We start from the raw sequence: 27,995 nt of genomic DNA, 5'->3' as shown, positions 1-27,995 counted from the left end.
AGTGGGTGGCCCTAGCTGCTCCCTGTGGGTACGCGAGGGCCTGTACCTGACCCCTGGAGGACACTAGGCACCTGGCTTGGAATTTTATCAAAGTCTGTCAGGTTCAGACTGAAAACCAGTATGTATCTCTCCAGATGCGCAGCTGAATTTTCAGCTCAGGTTTTCTGGCACTCAGTATCTGCTTCCACTACCTACCCCAGCAACGAATTCCAGACACCCACCACCCTATGTGTAAAAAACATGCCTTGTACATCTCCTTTAAACCTTGCCCCTCACACATTAATCCTCTGCCCCCTAGTAACTGACTCTTCCACCCTGGGAAAAAGCTTCTGACTATCCATTCTGTCCATGCCTCTCATAATCTTGTAGACTTCTATCAGGTCTCCCCTCAACCTCTATCGCTCCAGTGAGAACAAACCAAGTTTCTCCAATCTCTCCTCATAGCTAATGCCTTCCATGCCAGGCAACATCCTGGTAAATCTTTTCTATACCCTCCCCAAAGCTTCCACATCCTTCTGGTAGTGTGGCGACCAGAATTGAACACTATATTCCAAGTGCAGTCTAACTAAGTTTCTATAAAGTTGCAACATGACTTGCCAATTTTTAAACTCAATGCCCTGGCTGATGAAGGCAAGCATGCCATATGTCTTCTTGACTACCTTTTCCACCTGCATTGCCACTTTCAGTGACCTGTGTACCTGTACACCCAGATCCCTTTGCCTATCTTAAGGGTTCTGCCATTTATTGTATATTTCCTATCTGTATTTGATCTTCCAAAATGCATTATCTCATATTTGTCCGGATTAAATTCCACCTGCCATCTCTCCGCCCAAGTCTCCAACTGATCTATATCCTGCTGTATCCTTTCTTGGTCCTCATCGCTATTCGCAAATCCACCAACCTTTGTGTCGTCTGCAAACTTACTAATCAATCCAGTTACATTTTCCTCCAAATCCTCCAATATGTATATATTCCAAACAGCAAATATCCAGCACTGAACCCTGAGAAACACCACTTGTCAGAGCCCTCCATTCAGAAACACAGTCTTCCACTGCTACCTTCTATCTTCTTTGACCAAGCCAGTTTCGTATCCACCTTGCTAGCTCATCTCTGATCCCATCTTCAAAATAATACCTTTTTACACACACATTATGAAACTCATAGTTCCTTTATTTACCATCTCATCCCAAGTTGCATTTTCCTCCACTGCTCCAAGCACCCTTTCAAGAATGTTTTACATCCTGCTTTTGTACCAGGTATTTGCCTCTCCTTAGGATGTCAACTGGTCCCATTTCACATCCTTGCCCCTCCCGCTACACACACAGGCACACAAAAACCCACACAATTTAAGCGCTGCAACATGAAGAGAATCATTACCATGAAAAATCCCATCCCAGATATCCAGTTAATACATCTTGCATGTATCTTTTCTGCGCATTCTCAACTTTAGCATTAAAAATAAATTCGTAAATGTCAAATAGTGTCTCTATATAGAAAATAAAGGCCACTGATTTTCATGATAAAACGGGCAAATTGTATGAAATTCAATACCCAAAGCAATGGTAAAATTTGCAGAATATCATATTAATAAAATGAGTTTAACCTATACAATCACAGCAATTTACTGGCCCTAATATTAACCATTAATTGCATAAACCCCAGGTGGGATTCTCTTGCCACGCTTGCCTGAAAACTGAAGATTCCCACCCAACTTCAATGGATCTTTACATGGTCTGCTCCCCTACCCCCATCCGCTAGAATTCCAGTGGCAGGTGGGATGGGAGAATTCTGGCCCCCGTGTATCCTGCAATTTATTATATATTGATACATGAAAGGACAAATGAACAAGGAACATACCCACCGTCTGCAGTGTGTTTATGAGTAAAAGACAGGAGATCAGCTGCCCTGCCTGTTCCCTCACACACAACAACAGGTACAGGGGGAACATCCCTTACATATTCCCACACCGTCAGGATAACATTGGGTCCACCTTCAATCACCAGTCCCACTACAGGGACACCTTGGCCCATACCTATATTGGGAAAAAAGGAAAAAATGAATTGTATTGAAATATCTTACAAGGCTGTTAACATTGAAAGAAAATGTTTACTAAAATGTTGGGACCTTGGGAGACATTCTTGTTGGGGAGTTGTCTACCTGTACTTACGAGTATGGATTTTCTGAAGTGCAATATATTTTTCCAGCTTCCTTCTCAGCTTCATTTCACTCCCATATTTGCCAACAGTCCCATCATCTACTAGGATGAAATGCGAATGCTTGCTATTTAAACTGGTCAGCTTGCTCAAGGGGTTGCCAAGTGTCTGATAGGGACACACTACCTATGGAAAAACATTATACACAACCTGCTTAAAATCATTATCAAAACTTTAGTACTTTACTGCATATAAATAGTTCAAAATGGAGATAATATTTTTCAACACTTATCAATACTGCCGAATTACATTGGATGTAGTTATGATGTTAGTATGTAGGGAAACCTGAATGTTAGTTAATAAAACATTACTTTGGAGCACTCCCCACTAAACAAACTAAGTATTTTAAATACATCTACAGGATCTTACTCAATCGCATCCCAATGTTGAAACTTTAGTGTAGAGCAGTCTACAATGCTGCCTGTTCATAAAATCAAAACCTCAAAATGCAGTGTGGTAGATGCTGGGACATTTTTAAAACTGATTTTCAAGTTTAGTAATCAATTTTCGGAATGGTTGTGGTTATGCTGCAGTCATTGTGAACCTGAAATAGAGTGAGTCTACATACTGCAGATGGTTCCACAATAGCTGCACAAGTTGGGTGCAAAACATTTCATCGAAATATATTGGGGGCTGGGGTTCCTGCAATGGTGCGGCTATTTTTAGCACAATTTGCCTGCATTCAGCCAAACCAGCACAAGATTGGGGAATTTTAAAGGCAAGTTATAACCAGTGCAAATTAGGTTTCTACAATCTGCAGTCCAAAAATGTGCAGGTTAGGTGGATTGGCTGTGCTAAATTGCCCCTTAGTGTTGGGGCACTAACTTGGGGTGAATGCATTGCATTATGGGGATAGGGCCTGAATGGGATTGTATGGATTCCCTTATAAAGGTTATGGGGAAAAAGCAGAATTAGGCTATTGAGTTGAATGATCAGCCATGATCATAGTAAATAGTGGAGAAGGGTCGAAGTGCCAAATGGCCTCCTCCCTCTCCTATCTTCTATGTTTCTATATTTCTATGTAGTCAGTGCAGACTCAAAGGGCTGAATGGGCTTCTTCTGCACTGTAGTGATTCTATGATTCCATGAATCTTTTGCACTGCTTTAAAGAACATTGTGCTATCCTTGCCCATAATATTGGCCAGACTCATTCAAACTAATCATGATGGTGAGTTTCCACTATCTGCAACAGTTTACAGCCCTTTGATGAGGTTCCTAAAATTAAATTATTTTTTGGGGTGGAAGGACATCCTTCAAAAGGTTTTTTAATTTTTAAGTTTTGGCTAATCTACTGTCTAACTCCACATAGCTGCCTTTGGTCCAATATTTTATCCAATTGTTAAAAAACATTGTTGATTATTGTGATTTTCATTTGGCCTTATTGTCTTTTTCCCCACATTGCTGCTGAATGCTGCATTTGCCCTGCCTAAATGTTTGAGCATGGTGGGATGATATTAGCATGATTGTTTCATGGCGTATTATAGGGGGATCCTTATTATATAAATGACATTGATGAATGTGTGGGGGATATGGTTAGTGAGTTTGCGGATGACACAAAGATTGACTGGGTTATGAACGGTGAGGTGGAGTGTCTTGGGGCTACAAGAAAATTTGGACGGAATGGTCAAATGGGCAGATAAGTGGCAGATGGAATTTAACCCTGAAAAGTGTGAGATAATACACTTTGAAAGGAGTAATTTGACAAGAAAGTACTCAATGAATGATAGGACACCAGGAAATCCTGTGTAACAAAGCGACCTTGGTGAGTTTGTCCATAGATCCCTGAAAGCTGAAGGGCATGCTAGTAGGGTGGTGAAAAGGCAGATGGGATACTTGCCTTTATCAATCGAGGCATAGATTACAAAAGCAGGGAGTTGTATAGAACTTTTGTGAGGCCACAGTTAGAGTACAGTGTGCAGTTCTGGTCGCCACATTATAGGAAAGGTGTGATTGTACTGGATGCTGCCTGGGATGGAATGTTTAAGTTATGAAGAAAGGTTGGATAGGGTTGGGTTGTTTTCGTTGGAGCAGAGAAGACAAGGGGCGACCTGATCACTGTGTAGAAGATTATGAGAGACATGGACAGATTGGATAAGGAGCAGCTGTTCCCCTTCGTTGAAGGGTCAATCATGAGGGAATATAGGTGCAAGGTGAGGGACATAACGTTTGAGGGGGGATGTGAGGAACATCTTTTTTACTCAGAGGGTGGTGATGGTCTGGAATACATTGCTTGGGAGAGTGTAGAGGCGGGTTGCCTCACATGCTTTAAGAAGTATCTGGGTGAGCACTTGGCACATCATCACATTCAGAGCTATGGGCCAAGTGCTGTCTGATGGGATTAGATGAGAACTCAATGGGCTGAAGGACCTCTTCTGCACTGTATGATTCTATGAAAATTAATTGAAATGGTGGACTACTAGACCCTGGGAGAAACATTTATTTTTATGTAGTGATGCATTTATCTCAATTCACTCAGACAGGCAGCGTCACAAGAGTCACTATTAGTGTAGCTTGTATAGCATTTCTTCATTGATATCATTGAAGAATGTCAGGTAAGCCAAGTAGATTGTGATGCATGTATTGTCTGTTTCAGAGAATTGAGGAAGTCTGCATAACACGACCAAAAGTAACACCACACAAACAAATTTCTCTCCCTCTCATTAAAATGCTTATTTTTGTGATACACATTTTTCAGCTATATGAATGAACTGCACTATGTTGATGTTTTTCAATATATCAAAGAGAATCTCTAAGTAAAAATTTTAATTTTCAAAGTTCTTTCTAAAACACTGCCCAGATATGTATGTCTGTGTCGGATTTTAAGATCTGTGATATGTGAGTAAGTTTAGAGATGAATTTTAGGAAAAAAATTTCTGAAAGCTAGTGCAGTTTTGAACAGAATTTCTACCCAGATACCAATTGTGCCCAAATGATTCACTGAAGGCTACTTAGATTATATTGAATCTTACTCTAGCAGTTACATTAGTTGAGAAAGCGCGCACTCTAGTGTCCTGATTTTATTTCTATACATTTTTAGGTCTATATTTTTGGAGGCAGTGAGTTCAATCATATCAGATTGTATTGATGATGGGTAAATGGGATTATGTATGAAAATTATTCAGGTTTGAGCTGATCAATGGCAAGTGACATTTGTACCACACAAGTGTCAGGCAATGACCATCTCCAGCAAGAGAGTATCTAACCATCTCCCCTTGAAATTGAATTCCACTACCATCGCTAAGACAGGGATTTTCTGGCCCCATTGTGGAGGGATCCACTCCGGGAGATTCAGGGGCCCAGCCAAAAGTCCAGTTACTTTCAGCCGCACTAGACAATCCCAGCGTTGGCAAGTGGGGCCATAAAGCCCTGCCCTTACTTCTCCACTGACAACATCCTGAGAGTTACCACTGACCAGAAACTGAACTGGGCTAGCCATTTAAATATTGTGGCTACAAGAGGTCAGAGGCTGTGAATTTTTCAGAGATTAGCTCACCTCCTGACTCCCCAAGGTCTGTCCACCATCTACGAGGCACAAGTCAGGAGTGTGATGGAATACTCTCCACTCGCCTAGATGAGTGCAGCTCCAACCACACTCAGGACAAAGTAGCCCACTTGATTGGCACCCTATCCACCAGCTTAAATATCACTCATTCCACTGTCAACACACAGTGTCTCACAACACCAGGTTAAAGTCCAACAGGTTTATTTGGTAGTAAATGCCACTAGCTTTGGGAGTGCTGCTCCTTTGTCAGGTGAGTGGGCCCTGGGTGTTGTGACTGGTGTTGTGTGGACTTTAACCTGGTGTTGTGAGACTTCTTACTGTGTTTACCCCAGTTCAATGCCAGCATTTCCACATCATGAACATACAGTTTCAGCAGTGTGTACCATTGACAAGATGAACCATAGGAACTCAACGAGCTTCTTCAAGAGCACCTTCCAAACCCACAACCTCCACCAACAAGAAAGACAAAGGCAACAGATGCATGGAAACATCATCACCTGCAAGTTCTCCTCCAAGCCACACACCACAAACTATACACCATCCTGACGTGCAACTATATCATCGTTTCTTCACTGTCACAGGCTCAAAATTTTCCTAACAGCACTCTGGGTGTACCTACACAACACGGACAGCAGTGGTTCAAGAAGATGGCAATAAATAGGCATTAAATATTGACCTTGCCAGCAATGCCCACATCCTGTGAATTAGTCTTTTAAAAACTAGCACTGTTTTATTATCAGATAGAATGGCTTGGTTCAGTCAGACACAGGTTACTTACATCTTGCCCAATTAAATCTCGGTGATTTTCTATGACTCCCCAGGGTGTAATTCCTATTATGCAGATCTTTCGTAAATACGGGGAAGTGTGATCTCTCACTGCATCCCCAACATGTCTAGAAGTTCCTATTTTAAAAATCACAACATTCAATGTTAATTATCCTGTAACTGGAGAGAGAAAAAGAACACAGGTGTTGAAATTAATTTAGTTATTTGACCAGATAACAACTTGCAAAGCTGCATCCCTGACATAATCAGGGCCACGCCCAGGAACAGCACAAGCCTAATTAGCGTATTTTAAAATAATTTTGAATGTCATTATAAGGCTTGATGCTGCAACATCTGCCCTCAACATCCCACCCCAGCTGGTGGGAAGTCACATTGGAATGAATCACTACTCATTTTCATAAACAAAAACAGTCATGACAACCATGCTGGGGAGGTGGGGGGTGGTGGAGGACAGGTAAGTATAACCTCTGGGTGGTAAGGAATGTGGCCAGGTGGTGCCCTACCAATGCCAATCTGGAATGGATGGGTAGGAAAAGAGTGCCCCAATGTCTGGAGGGGAATACTTGAATGGGCACACCCAGATGTCTGGAATGGATGTCAGAAGGGGGAATGCAGGAACACTCTGATGCTTGCCTGGTGGTGGGGGGCAGGGAGGAGGGTTAGGGTTAGGGATGCTTGTAGGGGAGGTTCATTCTCCACTTCAATACTGGGGGTGGTTAGGGTAGGTCTCCATAGGTCAGGAGTGGTGGGGGATAGGCGGATGACGCTCTGATTTCTGTGGAGTCAGCCTTGCCAGCTCTTTCAGGCGCCACGCCACCAGACTGACATCGCAAAGCACACTCTGAGATTCTTTGTGCACTGAGCGCGAGAAAATCTGAATTGTCTGAACCTGGCACTGACAGGTTTTGGGTCAATTCCGCCTATAATGATCCCTGGACCAAGTTCAGGACACGAAAGGTACAGGGTGAACTTACCATCTGGAGGTCAATCATTCCCCTAATGAGCCAATTAAGGCCGTCATCCTGCTGGTATTCAATCACTGTCAGATGGAGGGTACGTGGTTCCGGGAGCTTGCCAGCAGACTACCAGGGCTGGAGTAGAAGTATAGTCCCCCTCATTGACAGCCTCTCTGGCCAGAATTTTGCCATCCCGCCCACCAGAGGAATTGCAGAAGGCGGGACATGGACCACGCAAAGGTCTGTTGACCTCAAGTGGGATTTTTCAGTTTTGGGGCGAGCATGTCCAGAACACCCTGCCCTCTGTGTCCAATCGAGAGACCCAGCATAGGGAAAAGGGAAGGGCTGCCGAAAACCACTGAATTCCCCTTGTCTTCTCCGATTGGCCAGCAGATCTCAGGGATGGGGCTTCCAACTTACTGCAGCCTTTATCGGGCAGAAGTCTGAAGGGCAATTCCCTCCATTCCATGATAGGAGTTCCATAGATAATTAAAACATTAAAAAAAATTTTCATTTGATATTTTAATCCCATTTGAATGTCCCAATTTTTATTTATCTATAAAGTAATGAGAAAATAATTGATGATTAGTTCTTTTTCCATCCAATTTGATGTCTGACAGAATTCCTTAATCTCATTGGCTGCTTAGCCTGCTTGATGATGTCATTGGCAGCTCCCAACCACCTTCTCAAAGGTAATTTGTGATGGGCAGTAAGTGCCAGCTTTGTCAGTGATACCCACATCCCATGAATAAGAAAGTTCCTCCTAAATGATGTCTAACATTCTGTCCCAAAACAAGGGATGAAAAAGGGTTCAAGTCCATGTGAGAGAGTCAAACTGGAGGGTTTGAGGACACCCATTATAAGACCCTAAGATTACAGAAAGGAGAAAAGTTCTATCTGGCCATTCAGCTCACCCTGTTGTTTAAGTCCACGTAGGACCATTTTTATAGAAGTTCTGCCTCATCATTAATCTTCTTCTCATGCATGTTCAATGATTTCTCATTTTCCATGTCTGCTTAACCCTACACAATCTGCTTATAATGTGGAAAGCAATTGGCCATGGCTTCCTCTGTCAATATGACGGTGTAAATGAGTCAAAATAATTATCTCACAAAATTTAGAGGTAACATGGATAAATTATGAACTTAAACAAACCAGTGCTGACAATTCACAAAGTTACTACTCAAACTGACCTAATGATTTTGAACACTGGTTCACATCTAAAAAACAGAGGTAATTAAATTCTGGCTTTCCAAAATCTGAACCCCAAATTTGACACATAGAATTCAGCCTACCTGTGTTGATGCCCTCAGTCACTATCCAGGCCCCAGTCGTTTCAGCTGCTTTAATAAGTCCTTTCCCAAAGATTTGTTTCACTTTTGGAGGAAGTTCAAAGTTCTGGCTACCTCCATGGACAGATATTAGCAGCTTTGGGAGTTCCATCAGCCATTCTTTCAACATCAAATGGAGCAACTGGTGCAGCTCAGTGTCATACGAGACTCTAATATACTAATGAGAATTCACAGTGAACATAAAATAAAGTATCATGCATTTGTTTTTTGGAAAATCTCCCCAATTATTACTTAACATTATCCCATTTTTGGAGCTGATTATAATATCCTGTTGCATTTTTGAAATAACCTACTTGGAAAATTTAACAACAAGTCCCCCACTTAAAGGTTCTGCTTAAAGGTTGCACATATGGGGACAAAATTATTTTATATTTCTAAAGAGTTTTCGATTGCTTACAGCTTCTCTAAAGATTGTATAAGGGAAGGAAATAGCAAAATTGAACAGAAATAGAAACAGCAGTAAGTAGGAGTATTGGAGTACCCAATTTGTGCTTGCTGACTGACAGGTTGTAACTGCTGCTGCAAGAGTTGGATATAAGAAAGATTTCCTCTGTATGTTAGTTCAGGGGATTCTCTCCAAAGACAGTAATGCCTCAGCCCTGACAGAAATCAATAGCCAGCCTCAACATTCAGAAATAAATGCAAAAGTAGACAAAGTAGCGTGTAGCAAATAAATGGCACAAATATTTAGGTCACGAAGCATTGTCCATCAATCCATTGTAGATTTTCTTGGTCTTACATGTTGTTCTCCCACATAACTTCACAGCTCTTTCCATGGCATCTTATAAATAAGCATACATTCACAGCAGTCGTTCTCACTTACAATTGTACAACGCAATTTACATCTGAAAACCTTGGCATACCGATATCTTTCAGGAACTTCACCCATCAAATCACTATAATACGATCTAGCTGCATGATGTATGGTCATTTACTACACCCTAAATGGCTGATATATGTATAAAAGCAAAGTACTGTGGATGCTGGAATCTGAAACAAAAACACACAAATGCTGGGAAATCTCAGCAGGTCTGATAGCATCTGTCTCAATGACCCTTCGTCAGAGCTGAGAGGAAAGAGTCAGCAGAGATTTATACTATGAGGGTAGGGAGGGGGATGGAATTAGACAAAGGGAAATTAAATGAGCATGCAGAAGGCTGAAAGGAGTTGAAAGTGTCCATTAAGCGATCTGAATGCATGAACGGCAAAACAAAGGTATAGCTTGGTATAGGACTGCCTGAGAATGCGCATCTATCTGTCACTATCTGGGCAATCTCTCAGTTAACAACATTTGATGATTAGTTCCTTGGTTGTCCAGAACTTAAATATTGCTGAAAAGTGAGACAAGTTTCCAAAGCTTTTTATTACATAAGGATGTTCGCAATAAATTATACCACAGGAGAAAAGGAGTCGATTGAAAAAATTGAATCTGGTTAGCCAAGGCGTAGCTATGGAGAACAAAAGAGGCAACTTCAGCTCCCCAATCTCCAGGGTAATTCAAAAAAGGTTCAAGATTTGAATATATTTGGAGCATTTGTAACAATCTTCAGTGGATGATCCACCTTGCCGTCTCTGGAGTTCCCCAGCACACAGATGCCAGTTTTTAACAAATTCGATTCACTCCACATGATATCAAGAAATGGCTGAAGTCGCTGGATACTGCTATTTTGTGCCCTGACAATATTTCAGCAATCCTGAAGACATGTGTTCCAGAACTAGCTACACCCCCAGCCAAACTGTTCCAGTGCACCTCCAACACTGGCATCCTGTCCACAAAAAGCAGGACAAATCCAACCCAGCCAATTACCATCCTATTGGGATACTCAACAGCAAAATAATGAAAGATGGAAACAGTGCCATCAAACAGTACCTAAATAGCAGTGACCTGTTCACTGATGCTCAGTTCAGATTATGCCAGGGCTGCTCAGCTCTGATATCATTTAAGCCTTGGTCAAAACATAAACAAAAGAACTGAACGTTGGAGGTGAGATAAGGTGAACTTGATAGCAAGGCTTTGATCAAGTATGGCATCAAGGAGACCCAGAAAAACTGACATTAAAGGGAATCAGGGGAAAACTCTCCATTGGTTGGAGTTGTGCAGGAGACCTTCAGCCTGCTGGGCCTTACAGGCTTCAAGCAGTTAAGGATGTCCACCAAGGTCATCCCAAACCAGACGAGCAGCAAAGTTGGAGGACAGCCAGAACACCACAGTTCACAATTACTTCTGTATACTTATTATGTAGAGGTAAAGTCTCATTTCAATTGCAAAGCTAAATAAATCTTTAACATTGCTTCTCATTGCCGTGTGACATATCAACTACACCTTGTTCCCTCAATGAATTTGAGATGATGGGCTAATCCATTCAGCTCCTCAGCCTTGGCATTACGCTTTGTACAACCGGAATCCAGGTGATGGAGTGCAAAGAGAAGGAGGCAACAGCAGGGCTCATAAAAGGGAAAGCATTCTGATGCTTTCTTGCTTCGTAGAATCGTTACAGTACAGATGGAGGCCATTCAGTCCATCGAGCCTGCACCAACAACAATCCCACCTAGGCCCTATCTCTGTAATTCTACGCATTTATCTGACTAATCCCCCTGACATTAGGGCCAATTTATCATGGCCAATCCACTTAATCCACACATATTTGGAGGAAATGGGAGCACCCAGAGGAAACCCACGCAGACATGGGGACAGTGTGCAAACTCCACACAGGCAGTCACCCAAGGCCGGAATTGAACCTGGGTCCCTGATGCTGTGAGGCAGCAGTGCTAGCCGTTGTGCCACTATGCCTTGCTTGTGCCACCGTGCCTCTCCTGCCTTATTGTGCCTTACCCTGTAGTCGAAAGGATCCGTCATCTTTCAATGTCTGGTCAACTGGCTCCTCCACAGCCTCATCATCAGAGGAGGCATCAAGATTCTTATTATTCAACACGTCCCCACTCTGCAATGCCAGCGTGTGTGGTGTAGAAGAGATCACCACAAAAGAAGAGACCCATACAAGGGCATACTGAAGGCTCAACCAGGTTGATCTAGGAACCTGGAACATAGCGTCAGAAGGTCAGGTGCCTACTTGTTGATTCCTCAGGTTGACTCATGGCAGGGATTGTATCTTTCCTCGACACCCCTGTGTGAGTTCCTCACAGGCTTGAGGAACTATGTCTTTACTGAATAGTTGTTGTCTAGATTATCGATCCCTGCAAGCATCAGGAGGAGGGGGAAGAGTTGGAAAACTGTAGCACCTGGGCCTGTTGAAGTATGTAGATCTTGTGGGTATTTCTTGGGAGCTGGACACATCCCCAAAGGATCCCTTTTCAGTTGTTGCATACCAACTGGACATTGATGGAATGGAAGTCATTCCTATTTGTGAAGATGACTGGATGGTCCATGTGTACAGTCATTGACACCCCGCACCTGGGGGAATCCAGCGATGACTTCAAATTTAATGAGCCTCTCTGTTAACTATTAAAGTCTGTTCTGTGAGAGTATGGTCACCGGCCATCTTGAACATGGCAGTAGCCATCTCCATGGTCCCCCAGTAGGCAGCAGAATGAGAGTTCCCACACATTTCCCAGTGGGTCCCTGGAAAGAACTGGAGGTATAGAAGTTCAGAGCCACAGTGATATTCAGCACCACTGGCACTGGGTGTCCACCAGCTCCCATGGGAATCAGTTCATCCTCCAGCAAAAGTGACAGCCTCCCTGGAGAACTGCAGCCTTCGCTGACCCTCACACTTGGACACCATGAGGGAGTTCAGTCTCAGGCAGTAAACTCTGTCCCAGGGATTGGCTCTTCTGCAAGCAGATGACTATTTGCATGTCCTTCTGCAGGGTACCAATCATGACGCTGGTCCTCTTGCCGGTCCTAAGGTTCCACATGCAACTTCCCTCACACCTCCTTCTGAACTGCCACTCCTCCTGAACAGAGGCTCTCAGTTCTGGATAAATGAGGCCCAAGACAGGTAGCTTTTAGCTTTTCTATCATTTCGAGGCATTTTGTCTAGGTTTCCCTAACCCCTACCCTCCCAGAAGCCTTTCCCTGAGTCATTTCTTTAGAGCAAGTAACATTGCCCCATGTGACTCAGGTAGCACCCTCCCTCAGTACTGGCATCTTCTCCCCACTTCTGCCAGCCTCTCTCACTCTGGCAGTATGTTCTATGGATTATCTTTTCAGCTACTGCAAGCTGGCTCTCTTGATAGCTCCCTGAGAGTGCCAGCACATACTGTGGCTTGCCAGCTGCCTTGTTTAACCAGATGAGGCTCTGATGCCTCATAATCCCTATGCAGCATCAGTAAAATACTAAATGTGCCGTAAAATTGCATTTAATTGGCCTTTCAGTTCTGTTAATTGGTGTCCTGTCAGATCAACGTGCAAAGGCTAATCTCTATTGTTCATATCATTAGTAAAACCCAGAAATGATGTAAAGATGTCAGATTTCCAGCCAAATGCTATCCATTCCCATTTTACACTAAATCCATCTCTGACCCAGTAAAATTCTGGTCATTGATTCTTTTCTGTCCTTGTAGGCTTGGGTGAACCAACCACATCTGGCCTGGAATATGAGGGCATCACTCTGCATCATTCTTCGACATGTTCAAACACCAGCACAGTTAGTCTTTGCAGATGATGCTGGGAATGAACTTATGGAGGTAGCATCTGAATGAGTGACAGTGCGCAGGCAAAAAAGGACAAATGGGGGTAGAAGGGAGGAGCAAGGACCTGCCAGTTGGGAAGAGCTAAGGTTCCTGTGGATGTTTTGGCTCCCTAAACTCCTCTGTCAAAATTGCTATTCAACTGTAATAAAAACAAAAGATGCTAGAAATACTCAGCAGGTCAGGCAGCATCTGTGGAGAGAAACAGATTTAGCATTTCAGGTAACCAGAGTTCAATTGCTTTTGTCTTTTCCAAATGTCCTTTTTTTGTCTGTTCCACTAAAGTACTGTAAGTCTTTCAGTATCTAAAAGAAAATATTAGACAATAATAGGCAATAATAATAGACTACTTTTGTGACTTTTTGTAAAAACTTAACATATTGTGTAAGCTAAAATTGTCCCTTCCGGAAAAAAAATTCATATCTAGCTAGATTTTACACCGGGATCAGAAATTGAACTTTATCTATTACCCTCTGCACCAGAATTCTCATTTTATGCTTCTATCACACAGAAATCTGTACTGGAAGAACTAAATTATTAAACATGTCATGCCACTAATAAAAAGCTTAGACATATTGAAAAAAAATTCTATATTAAAAGCACAGCACTATAAAGATCTCTCTCATGAGGACTGGTGGAACACTCCTTCTCCTTCTGGCCCACAAGAAAATATGAAATTAAATTTTAAGATTTATCTGCATTGGCCTCTCCTAAAGGGGAAGCTGTCACTTTTTGCCAAATTAGACCTACAACAAGAATCACAGTTGGGACCTGACCCATGATTTGCATAGATATTGAATGACTCTGCATCTTTCCTTTGAGCATCCCACTTGCCTACGTAAAATAACAAATGGGAATGTGGCGGTAAGACTGCGGGGTCGGAGTGGCTAACTGCCTCCCTACCTGGACCAAGCAGGGTTAGTTAAAATCAGGACCAGTCAGTGTTTTACCACAATTATAGACAATTGTTGGGGAGCATTAAATGCTAATGAGAGACAGTAGCACCTTGGCTGATTCCCTGTCCCTTCTGTCTGCTTGAAGTTTAAACATTCTCCCCGCATCTGCGTGGGTTTCATCTGGGTACTCCAGTTTCTTCCCACAGGCCAAAGAAGTGCAGGTTAGGTGAATCGGCCATGCTAAATTGTCCTTTAGTGATTAGATGGATTGGCCGTGGTAAATGCACAGAGTTACAATATAGGGTAGGAGTGTGGGCCTGGGTATGATATTCAATTGGACAGTCAACATAAACGATGGCCAAATAGCTTCTTTCTACACTATAAGGATTCTATTGTTCTATACTACTGTGAAATGCAACTAACCTTAGCACGATAGGAATAAGCACCATCCTGGAAGTCTACGGTACCAAAGGCATCAGTTGGACTTGCTATGGTGTGTTTGTGAACACACCACTCCTCCTGCCCATCATCCCGGGCTGATAAATAGACTGGTAACTTGTTATCTAAGCCAGGGTGATCACCAACCAGCCGACCACAGCAGCATCTGTGTTCAAAGTACAAGGATCAAAGTCAACATTAAAACTGCAGAGCTTTATTTCAAACGTTGTAACTTCAGAGGCATCGGATGTTTCCAAAGTCTGCTTAGAGCAGCAATTTCATGAAATACACTGTAACCTGTTAGTCCAAAATGGCCAGTCATTTCTGAATTTTGGAATGTTCTGGATAACATTAGAATGCCTGACCACATGTGTGAACTAGAAAACACCTGAAATATGAAACAGTGATAAAACATTATAAATCGTTTTACTTATTCAAATATGGTATCTTCTATGTTTCTGCTCTCAAAGTATAATAGTAAAAATTATGCTTGGGTCTGTTCAAAAGATTCCCTTCTGTCTGTTTAGAGTTTGAACATTCTTCCCATGTCTGCTTGTGTTCCCGAATATTAGCTTTCTGGGCTTGAGTGGTTACAGTTGTTGCAGTGTATTCGATGCCATCCAGTAGGCTTTAATGATGTTGGTGTAGTTTTAAGTAGGTTAAATATATGTATTTATTAACTACAAGAAACAAGTGCACATATCCAGTGACCAGACCCCTATATGACAACAATGTACATTTAAATATTTATCCAAAGTACTTCATCCTTTTTAAGTAAGCAATAGATGAACAAAAACATCATTAGTCCAGTTTAAAATGTATTATGCTCAGCAATGCCAGTTATATATTTGGGACAGACTATAAATTATGCAGTAAAATCTGGATATCTGAATTTTATTGATTAGTCTTAAGAGAAAAATCAGCCAGTAAATGGAATTTTGTTTTAGTGGGGAAATAAAGGAGTACTTTGGAAAGAATACATTTGTTCAATACTTCTCTTCAAATAGGTGTCATTTGTGAGTGTATTTGTGCATTCCTGGTCACCTGCATTTTCCCTCTGCATCAAAGCAACTAAAATAGAATACAGGCTCACTTTTTCCTTTAGCATCCAGCCTATCTGGAGAGATGTGGGACTAGCCACAGCTACTGAAGGCAACCCATCAAAAATTTCAGGCCTTATAATTTCATAGCTGTAATCACAGTGGCAATGCCAAGACCGTACCCAAAAGTGCCTTTTAGCAGTGATCTTTGCCTTAGTTCTTTAAGGGCAGTGAAAAGACAGCCCATTTGTATAAGACAAGTAAACCCAAATGCTAGTTCAGCTGTGTCTTTCATATACACCCACTGTATTAATCCAGCAATTTAGACAGCCGCCATTAATCAATCAAAGGACTGTTCACATGTTTCCCACTATTTCTTTGGAAAGGTTTTGGTCTTTGCTTCTAATCCCCTGCCCCATCCCTCCCCACCTCCCACATGGACACATTTAACATCAGTAACACAGGCCTATGTGAAAAATGTGAGCCTGAATCCACATCTCAGCATGATGTTATTTGTGGAGTGCCACTATACTGCTATAACTATTCAACAATTATAAAACTTTGCTTCAGTTATGTTCAATGTATGTACACTGCAATCACTCTGTTGACAACGAATTAATCAAATTACTTTCTGTGAGTAGAGTGCATGCTGATTATCATAACATAATACCATATCATAATACCATTACATCTTATATTATTGGTGCTAAGTGCTTACTCAGTTCCCCCACCATTTCTTTGTTCCCTATTACGACTTTGCCATCATCATTTTCCAGTGGTCCAATGTCCACTGTTGCCTCTCTCTTTTACCCTTTGTATATCTGAAAAAAAACTTTTGCAGTCTTCTCTTATTTTACTGGCTAGCTTACATTCATATTTCATCTTCTCCCCCCTTATTTCTTTTTTAGTTGTCCTCTGTTGGTCTTTAAAGGCTTCCCAATCCCCTGGCTTCCCATTAATCTTTGCCACATAATACATTTTTTTTTGCTTTAATGCTATCCCTGACTTACCTCATCAGCCATGATTGCCTCGTCCTCCTCCTTGTATATTTCTTCTTCCATGGGATGAAATTTTGCTGTGTCTCCTGAATTATTCCCTCCTGCCACTGTTGTTCCATCATTTTTCCTGCTAAGCTCTTCTCCTAATCAACTCTGGCCATCTCCTCCCTCATGCCTTTGTAGTTTCCTTTACTCAGCTGCAATACCATTACATTTGATTCCAGCTTCTCCCTCTTGAACTGCAAGGTAAATTCTATCATATTTTGGTCCATTCCTCCTAAGGGTTCCTTCACCTTAGGATTCCTTATCAAGTCTGGCTCATTAAACATCACAAAATCCAGAACTGCTGTGGATTCCAGCACAAGCTGCTCCAAAAAGCCATCTCATAGACATTCTGCAAATTCCTTTTCTTGGGATCCACCACCAACCTGACTTTCCCAACCTACCTACATATTGAAGTCCCCCATGATTATTGTAACCTTTCTCTTCTGACAAGCCTTTTTCATCTCCTGGTATATACTGTGCTTCACATCCTGACTACTGCTCAGAGGCCTGCACACAACTCCCATCAAGGTCTTTTTACCTTTCTGGTTCTGACCTTTTGATAGGATGTGTATCCTTGGATATTTAGCTTCCAGCCCTGATCCCTTTTCTGCCATGTCTCTGAGATGCCCACAACATCGTACCCACCAATTTCAAACTGCGCTATAACTTGATTTACTTTATTTTGCATGCTGCGCACATTAATATTCAACATCCTCAGTCCTGCATTAACCACCCTCTTCTCATTGTCGTCTCCATATCTCCTGTGCCTGAAGTTAGATTCAAAACTCTTTCCAAACATTCTGTCCTACCTTTCTTCTGGAAACTTTAATAACTTCTCCTGAGCTCTCCTTTGTTTTAACTTTCTTCGTAATTTTCCATGCCGGTGAACCCACCCCTCCAAAATGCTCACCTGCTTTGTTTCTCATTAACTATTATACTTCTTGCAGTTTTATCCCTCCCTTCCCCCCACTTACATAGAAACTAGAAGTAGGAATAGGCCATTCAGCACTTTGAGCCTGCTCATTTTGATCGTGCATGATCATTGAATTCTATATCCTTATCCCCTCTGCCCCTTTTGTATCCTTTGATCCCTTTAGCCCCAACAGCAATATCTAATTTCTTCTTAAAATTAAACAACGTTTTGATCTCAACTACATTCTGTAGTAGTGAATTCCACACATTCACCACCCTCTGGATGAAGAAATTTTTCCTCACCTCAGTCTTTATGTACCAGATGCCTATATGACAACAACGTACGTTTAGCTATTTACCGAAAGTATTTCATCCTTTTTAACTAAGCAATAGGTGAATAAAATCATCAAGTGATAAATTAGTCTGGTTTAAAATGTATTATGCTCAGCAATGCCATTTATATATTTGGGACAGACTATAAATAAGGTTTACCCCTTATCCTCAAACTATGACCCCTAGTTCTGGACTCCCCCACCATTGGGAACATTCTTTCTGAATCTATTCTGTCTAACCCTGTTAGAAAATTAGAAGTTTCTATGAGATCTCCTCTCACTCTTCTAAACTCCAGTGGATATAATCCTAACTGACTTAGTCTCTCCTCATAGACAGACCTGCCACCCCAGGAATCAGCCTGGTAAACCTTTGCTGTACTGCCTCTATAGCAAGGACATCCTTCCTCAGATAAGGACACCAAAACTGCACACAATATTCCAGGTGCAGCCTCACCAATGCCCTATAAAATTGCAGCAAAACATTCCTATCCCCGTACTCAAATCCTCTCGCTATGAAGACTAACATACCTTTTTTACAGCCTGCTGTACCTGCATGCTTACTTACTGCAACTGGTGCACAAGCACCTCAAGGTCTATTGAGTATCCACCTCTCTCAATTTACACCCATTTAAGTAATAATTGGTCTTCCTATTATTGCTACCGAAGTGGATAACATCACATTTATCCACATTACACTGCACATCTGCCATGCACATGCCCACATACTCAGCCTGTCCAAATCACGCTGAAGCATCTCTGCATTCTCCTCACAGCTCACACTCCAACCCAACTTTGTATCATCTGCAAATCTGAAGATAATACCTTCAGCTTTCTATCTGCTAACCAGCTTTTTCTCCATCTCAATTCACCCTGTATCTATAGTTTCTTCTGGGTGCTTCAGTTTCCTCCCACAGTCCAAAGATGCGCGTGTTAGGGGGATTGGCCATGCTAAATTTCCCTTAATGTCAGGGGAACCAGCTAGGATAAATGCATGGGGTTATGAGGATAGGCCTGTGTGAGATTGTGGTTGGTGCAGACTCAAGGGGCTGAATGGCCTCCTTCTGCACTGCAGGGATTGTAAGACATTGCCTGCAATTCTATTTGCTTTAGCTTTACATAGTAGTCTGCTATGTGAGACCTTGTCAAAAGCATTCTGAAAGTCTAATTAAACCACTTCCACTGGTTCTCCTCAGTCAACTCTACCCCTTACATCCTCAAAGAATTCCAATAGAGTCATCAAGCATGATTTCCCTTTTGTAAATCTGTGTTGACTTTGTCTGACCACCGCCTTCCAAATGCCAAGTTATGAAATACTTGATAACAGATTCTAGCATCTTCCCCCATACCGATGTTAGGCTCACTGGTCTATGGTTCCCCGTTTTCCCTCGACGTCCTTTTTTGAATGGCGGGCTTACATTAGCTACCCTCCAATCCCACTTGCTAGTGAGAGAGTTAAAAGTAGAACGGTGTTTATAGCATTAGTCTTTATAAGCTATTTCCTTCAGTTAGTGATGCTTGCTTTGTTTAATTTCTTTGTATACATACAATAATGTTTGCTTTTATTAAAACTCTGTGATGTAGCTCTGTCAGTTAATTGCTGGATATTTGGATTTCTTCTTTTATTGTTAACAGTCCCTAACGGGATCATAACACTGCCCTGTTGAAGATTCCTGATATTGAAAGGAGTTGAGTCCAGTGGTAGGGCTTCCTGCATTCCTGCATCTTTCCATGGTTCCAGGCTCCTTTCCACCCATCAAGTGGGAAGAAACCAGAATGCAGGTCAGTGTAGGAGAAGAATTGGTGTTTCTTATCAGGGTTTCTGGAATAAAGACCTGGGGAATAACTTTAGAAGATAGCTTCCTGGAAATTTTAATTGTCTTACAGAGTGTTCACTCCCCCACCACACTCCCCCTCCCCCTCCCTCCCAACCCCCTCCGCCCCCTCCCCCTTCTCCACCCCCCACATCCCCCCACCCCCACATCCAGCAACAACTTTTGGTCCCACTCCCTCAGCTGGCACCCAAGGTATGGTCGTAATGGGAAGGGGACCAGTGAAAATTATTTAGTGTAGGTAACCTCATCCTGACCTTGGATATCTTGGATACTCCATTAGAATAAGGAACAAAAGTCGAAAACAGAACAGCCTTTCCACCCAGCTAAACTTACAGAAGAGCAACACATCTGAAAATTCTTCACTTCTTCATCTGTGATTCAAACTTCCGATATATTGCTTATAAAAGATAGTGCTAATTAATAAAATTAGAAGGTTGCCTTACCTAACCAGGTTCTGGCAAATCTGACATCCTGGGAGACACCTGCCAGAAATGAAAAATTGACTTAATTAACATAATGTTTTTGTGCAATGCCCGATCTAGTCACAAACTGGTAAAAGATCAGTGGCAGTTTTAAACTGGCTTTTTATTTCTTCCATTTAGTGAATTTGTATTCAAAGTTCCAGAATAAAATGCCTTCCACTAATGGTCTCAATGCCACCATTCAATATTGTCATATTGGGCGGAACACTGTTTTGGAAAGTACATCATCCTCTACCATATCTTAGCGATGTATTGTGGCACCAACCTCAGAATAGCAATCATTCCCTCACCACTATGTTTCAATTTTCACTAGCAATCACCCTTGTAGCCTCTCTGATTACTGATGTACTGCAAGAGTGGAAATTCTTATGTACTGTGGATCAAGTATCAACTACAATTGGATTGTGGATGACCTGTTGTTATCAGCAGAAGGAAAAGTCTCTTATCTTACTAGGCGGGGCTGAATACAGACTTGGGGCCCACAAGAGAAAGAACTGTCTGCTAAAGATATTAGTCAGATACATTTTCAGCTTCTAATACACAGGTGTAGAACAGGCACAGAAGGCTAGGGGTTAGGGAAAGCTGGTTCAGATTTATATGCCAAAACCTGCATTACTTTAGTATCTGAAATATATTGCAGCAGACACTTTAAAGTGGTCTGCTGAAAAAAAAACCATGGTTTTATTTAATTGATGACTATTATGATTTTCTGTGATCTTTAAGGCTCCAGTCTGAGAGATGGATGAGGCAATGTTCTCTCTGCTAGGTGCCCAAGCATCAATGGTGAGCTGTGAAGTCCAAACATACCTTGTATTGGTGGATGAGCTGCCTGTGGTCTCTGTATGCTCCTCTCACAGCACTCTGGATGAGGACAGCAGCATCTCTACCAGTGACCATGGCACTGTCTGAGGCAGTCACGACTGAGGAGTGACCAGCCATGTTGCCAGGCACAGCCTCCCAGGCGGATTCTGCTCAGGCACCGCTATACACTGAGTAACTGCCAAGGTCATCATTGCTGACACAAAGAAATCTGCCTCCGATGCTGCTGCCAGCGAGGGACAGCTCCAAGATATTGCACTTGGAAGCATAAGTTCAAGGCGCTTTGAACATAAGATGAGGTTTTTATGAGTGACATTTGTTCACTTCATCAATGTAATGTATTGTTTTGGTGTAACTGTGACAATGTTTTATGTTTTGATCCTTGCTTGCAGCTCTGGTAAAAATATAAAACAAGATTTTGTTTCAATGCCCTGAGTGTCCTTCATGTTCTCCACAGGTGTAGGACTCTTCAATGCCTATGATAGGTGGCAGGGACAGAAAACTTTATTACAGAGGATAGAGCCTGGGTGGGATTGTTGTCGGTGCAGGGTTGATGGACTGAAAGGCCTCCTTCTGCACTGTAGGGATTCTATGATTCTATGAGGCGACACTGGGGTCAGTACATTGTGTTCTCAGAAATGTGTTACACTAAGGTGAAAGCCAAACCTCAGCACCCTAACTGAAGACGTGTTAACTCAAGGTGTTCCTGGTGTCCTTGCCTCTCAAAGGTTCATCATATCTTCCTCCTTGTTCACATCCAGTGGCTGTCCGGGGTCCTCGTCAGATCCATTTATAGGGTTTTCCTCTCAGGCATGTGAATCATAGAATAGAATAGAATCATAGAGTCCCTATAGTGCAGAAGGAGGCCATTCAGCCCATTGAGCTGTACCAGCAACTGTCCTACCCAGGTCCTATTCCTGTAACCCCATGTATTTACCTTGCTCATCCCTCAGGCACTAAGAAGCAATTTAGCATGGCCAGTCATCCTAACCTAACATTTTTGGAATGTGGGAGGAAACTGGAGCTCCCAGAGGAAACCCATGCAGACATGGGGAGAACATGCAAATGCCACACAGAAAACGACCCTAAGCCTTAATTGAACTTGGGTCCATGGCGCTGTTAGGCAGCAATGCTGACCATTGTATCACCGTGCTCCATGTGGAGTTACCTCAGCATCTCCATCTTCAAATGGGTCCCCGGGTACTCTTTTGTCAGTGCCAGGTTGTGCAGAATACAAGAGACCACAGTGATGAGCAACATACACTCTGGAGGGTACTGCCCCAGAGTGGTTCAATTTAATCTTCAGTAGCCTTATTATCCTCCCAGCCACTGCCCTTGTGGAGGCATGACATTGATTATATGTCTTTTTCACATGTCCAAGGGTGCCAGAGTAGAGGCATGAGCTATCTTTTCAAGGGATTGTCACCCAGCAACCAACCACCCAACTGAGCTGGAGCCAAGAATAATCTTGGCGCCTTTAAATGTCATAGAATATAAGCATCATGGGAGCTGCCTGGGTTCCATGCACAGATGTGAAAAATGTGGGTTCTGTGGTCGCATACAAACTGCACATTTCACACCTGCATATCTTCCGATTCACAAAGGTATCTGGCTGACCCACTGGTACCTTGATGGCCACATGAGTGTAGTCTATGGCACCTGGATGCAGAGCAACCCAACAATAGCTGCAAAGTCTTTGGCTTGGTCAGCCTGTCCAGCTTGGTCCATTTGGTGATGAATGAATGTGCAGACCTAGCTGAACAAAGCATCAACTATAAGCTTGACATAGCTACAGACAGCTGATTGAGACAGCCTACACTAATCCCCCACAGACCACTGGAAAGACCTGAATGCATAAGAATTGAGGGGCTCTTGTGACCTTCAGAGCAAACGATATCAGGTGCCCACTCACACAATTGGAGGCAATCTCCAGACCAATCATGTGGCATAATATCGTCATGATATCCCTAGAGAGACAGAGCCTTCTATAGCACTGGACCTTAGGCATGCTAAGGTAGCTGGATCATTGCATGGCTGCTCTGGTAGCAGGCTAATGGCATCTTCAGTGCTGCCTTCAATCTTGCTTTCCTTGCTGGCTGTAAAACCCCTGTGCCTGTTCATCTCTTCCCAGAGGTTTCACCATGCAATGCTTCCTGTGGATATCTGTCTTCCGCTTCCTTCAGCCCCTCTCTTCCTCCTCAGCAGAGCTGCACCCAGAAAAGTCCACAATTCCCATCTGCTAGAATGGAGATAGTACTGCCCTGTGCACTGAAGGCTGCAATGGACAGAAATGCTCCAGCAGAATTGACAAAACAGAAGAGTCATCAGAACAAGGCAAATATTTTAGAAGGAAACAGATGAAAATACCTGAAATCGCAAGACTAAAGCAACAGCAAATTCTCATCTGAACACTTATCAACTCACACAACCAATGCCCCAGCTCCCTTTAATCCCACCCATGGATGAGGAAAGTAAAAAATCGTCTATCCATGTTTCCTGTGCCGAGCTATAAGTCGCACAGGCAATGTCAGATTCTAGTCAATTGCACTGTTGATTGCCTTAATTAGCTGATGAATTGTCAGTGGACATGCGGAGGAGTTGACAGTACGCTTACTGATCGAAATATAACACGAGTGCATGATGACATCATGGTGCACATCCATCTTACACAATTTCACATCCTTCTGGGTCAGCCTCGCACCCAAAAATAATACATAAAATTCTGGACACAATTTCTCCTTATCTACTCTGTCTAGAATTCCTATGGTTTTAAATACCTTTACCAAACCTCCTTTCAACTCTCTCTTCAAAGAAAACAATCCCAGCTTCTCCAATCTATCTAGGGAACCACTCACATGAAGCTTGTAAATCTTCTCATGAGTCTCTCTAATGGCTTCAAATGCAGAATAGCAGAGGTCATAACATTGATCCCTGGGGAACTCCACGATAAACCTTCCTCCAACCTGAAAGCAACACTGTTCACCATATTCTTTATTTCCTGCCATTCAGCCAATTTCATATCAATGATGCTACTGTCCATTTTATTCGTGAGTACTAACTTTGCTCACAAGTTGTTGGATGGTATTTTATCAATTGTCTTTTGGAAGTTCATGCACACCACATAAACAACATTACCGTCATCAGCAGTCTCTGTTACATTATCAAAAAACTCAAACAGGTTAGTGTTTCCACTGAGTGTCTCCACACTCAGGGTAAGTTCTAAGATATTTTAAAGTATTCTAAATAAATCTGTAATAGATTTGAACCCATCTCTGCTACGCTCTGAGATAAATCAAATATGTTAGATGGTAAATGACAGTCACTGTTAATTTGATCCTGAATTATGATTTCTAAAAGCTTCCTCACTACCGAGGGTAAACTAACTGGTCTGCAGTTACTGAGTTTATCTTTACACCCTTTTTTGAACAAGGGTGTAAACATTTGCAATTCTCCAGTCCTCTGGAACTGCCACTGATTCTAAGGAAGCCAATTGATAACATTTTGAAATGTATTCACTTTAAGAAATGTAACAACCAATTTGCACTTGGCAAGATCCCACAATCTAGACTGAAATCATGACTAGATAATTTGTTTTGGTGATGTTGGTTGAGGGATAAACATTGTCCAGGACACGAAGGGAACTTTTGCTGCTCTTCTACTAAACAGCACAGAGAAATCTGTTCCTTTGTCTCAGTTTAGATTCCCAATTAATAGACAGCTTCTGCAACAGTGTAGTATGTTCACCCTGGAACGTCACCTTGGCTTATGTGCCCAAGTTTCTGAAGTGGGAATTAAATGGACTCTGGGCTGAGGAGAAGGCGTTTTCCACTGCCTATCTTGTAGTTACAGCTACTTAAATATTTAAAGCAGCCTGATTCTCAACAGTTTTCCCATCCTCTTCCTTTTGAGTCTCTACCCATGTCAGGCCCAATATACATATGTAACTTGCTTTAAAGTGTAATTATGGATGATTAAAGGATATTCCACTAAACCAGCCTATCTAAATTGATGGACAATTATGCTTTCTTCTACATTCAAACACCAGGTTTTAGCTGATTCCAAAAAACATACTCTCTGACAACTGTAAAAATTTACTTACTAAAGTAATTAAAAATGTAAATTATCATTGTTTATCAATGCAATAATTGGATGTTGTATGATTATTCCTTAACTGAATTTCAGGGGATTCCCTGCAAAGTTTATGAATGTGATAAAAGTTACTCACCTGTGTGAATCTTTTGAACTGGTTATAATTTTTCCACATTCTCGCTTACTGAAAACTCCTTCAATCCACGACTTCTGGGTCTAGAATTAAGAAATGTGTGACTTAATTATTTTAGCATTTCAATCGATTTGAATAGGTTTTGAATTGTTCTGTTATATTTAATTGGATACACTGGTTTGTCCAGATGGTTCACAATTTTGATGTCATATTTGATACCCAGGTGAACTTCTGACTACATATCTGCACTAAGACAATTTATTTCCAGCTCTGCTACTTCAGTTGACTCTGTCCATGCCTCAGTTGCTTACCTGTTGAAGCCTTCATCCATACCTTTACAGTAAAGTACCGATATTCTATTTATAGAATCTCAACAGTGTAGAAGGAGATCATTCAACTCATCAGGTGTGCACTCTCTCGACAGAGGATCTTACCCAGACCCGCCACCGACCTTAGCCCCGTAATCCCATGCATTCACCCCGCTAATCCCTCTAATCTACACACCTTGGGACACTAAGCGGCAATTTAACATTGCCAATTCACCTAACCTGCGTATTTTTGGACTAAGGGAAGAAATCGGAGCACCCGGGGGAAATGCATGTTGACACAAGGAGAATGTGCAAACTCCAAACAGTCACCCAAGGCTGGAATTGAACCCAGGTCCCTGTCACTGTGAGGCAGCAGTGCTAACCACTGTGCCATCATACCACCTCTTTGTTACCTATAGACTTGACAATTTCAACCTGCTCCTGGCTGGCCTCTCACATTCTATCCTTTCTAAACTTGAGGTCAGAGTCATGCTGCTCATGTCTTGTTTCACACCAAGCCCCAATCACCCATCACCAACGCGCTCCCTGATTTACAATGGTTCCCAATTCAGCAACGCCTCAATTTTAAAAATCTCTTCCATGTTCTCAAAATCCTTCAACATTGCCCTACGTATCTTTAATCTCGGACAATGTACAACCTTCCTGAGATATTCAGAATACTAATCTCATGAAGCACAATTTTAATTGGTTGGTTGTTGTACCTGCAACTGCCAAAGCCCTCAGCTTAGGAATAACCTCCATCAGCCTTGCCACCTCTGCTTCTTCCTATTAAACATTCTTTAAAATTCACCTCCATATCTTTTGGCCATATGTTCCAATATCTCCTCATTTGGCTTAGTGTCAGATTTTATTTTGTAGTGTTCCTGTGAAGTCCCTTGGATTGTTTTACTATATACTATGCTGTATAAGTTCAAATGTTGTTGGTTTGTTTTTCAATTTTCCAACTTTTTGAACGTTTAGATTGTTGTTACTTCCTTTTTTACCTCCTTGACGTTGTGAAGAGTTTAACTTTTTCATGAAGCACCATCTCATGGTAAGGTAGGCATTTTATGGGCATTCATTTTACTCCCAATGAGTTAGAGGACAAGGAGGAATGCCATAGGTATGCAAAATCAGATCCACTTTTAACATGGGATAAACTTTCAACTTGCCATATTCTTGAGTTTATTAGAAATATTTTATAGGTTCTCTAATGGGCAGCCAATGCACAATGCCAGGTTTTTGTCCAAGGTATCACACTGGTATCTGTAGTGGTTACCAAATCCTGCCCTCTTTCTGACTCATTTGTGTCAAGTGGTTAGAAGCACAGATATTATTACATCATCGTGCAAAACGATTTCTACAGCAATGCCTACTCTGCAATGTCCTGTTGCTGGTTGTTTCCTCAACATTACAGTTTTTTTCCCATTCTTGGGATGTGGGCTTCACTGGCTAGGCCAGCATTTATTGTCTATCCCTAATTGCCCATAAGAAGGTAGTGGTGAGCTGCCTTCACAAACTGCTGCAGTTCATGTGGTGTAGGCACACCCACACAGTACTGTTAGGGAGAGAGCTCCAGGATTTTGACCTAGCAATAGTGAAGGAATGACAATATATTTCCAAGTTGTTAGGGTGAATGGCATGGAAGGGAATATGAGGTGGTGGTGTTCCTATGTATCAGCTGTCCTTGACCTTCTAGACGGTAGTAGTTGTGGGTTTGAAAAGGCTTGTCTAAGAAGCTTGGTGAGTTCCTGTAATGCATCTTGTAGATGGTACACACTTGCTACTATGCATCGCTGGAGGGGGGAGTGAAAGTTTGTGGATGGGGTGCCAATCGAGCGGATTGCTTTCTCTTGAATGGTATCGACTTCTTGAATGTTGGAGAGGCACTCATCCAGGCAAGTGGAGAGTATTCTATCAAACTCCTGATTCGTGCCTTGGAGACTGGGGAGTCACTGTCTGCAGGATTCTAAACCTCTTGAACTACTTTTGCAGCCACAGTTTTTTTTTGGCTAGTCCAGTTCAGATTCTGGTCAATGATAACCCCCCGCCCCCCCCGGATGTTGATAGTGGAAGATTCAGTGATGGTAATGCCATTGAATGTCAAGGAGCAATGGTTACATGTTCTCTTGTTGGAAATGGTTATTGCCTGACAATTGTGTGGCAGGAATTTTACTTGCCACCTGTCCGCCCAAGCCTGGATATTATCCAG

The 27,995-nt window shown here is 42.2% G+C and overlaps 1 protein-coding gene across 2 annotated transcripts in view; it reads right to left on the bottom strand.

Annotated features, from left to right (window-relative positions):
* Positions 1-27,995, bottom strand: part of trpm6 (transient receptor potential cation channel, subfamily M, member 6) — a 154,283-nt gene that overhangs the window by 103,139 nt on the left and 23,149 nt on the right. For both annotated transcript variants that reach the window (XM_080188915.1, XM_080188917.1), the window contains exons 2-8: positions 25,479-25,558; positions 20,396-20,434; positions 14,779-14,959; positions 8,753-8,966; positions 6,494-6,618; positions 2,168-2,339; positions 1,858-2,032 (exon numbers count right to left, since the gene is read on the bottom strand). In XM_080188915.1, coding sequence (XP_080045041.1) covers positions 1,858-2,032; positions 2,168-2,339; positions 6,494-6,618; positions 8,753-8,966; positions 14,779-14,959; positions 20,396-20,434; positions 25,479-25,558 — 986 coding nt within the window. The remainder of the gene's footprint in view (positions 1-1,857; positions 2,033-2,167; positions 2,340-6,493; positions 6,619-8,752; positions 8,967-14,778; positions 14,960-20,395; positions 20,435-25,478; positions 25,559-27,995) is intronic.

The sequence above is a fragment of the Carcharhinus amblyrhynchos genome, chromosome 5, assembly GCF_965287045.1.
Source record: "Carcharhinus amblyrhynchos chromosome 5, sCarAmb.v2.hapA, whole genome shotgun sequence".
Classification (NCBI taxonomy): Eukaryota; Metazoa; Chordata; class Chondrichthyes; order Carcharhiniformes; family Carcharhinidae; genus Carcharhinus; species Carcharhinus amblyrhynchos.
This window is presented reverse-complemented; position numbering and strand designations above follow the sequence as displayed.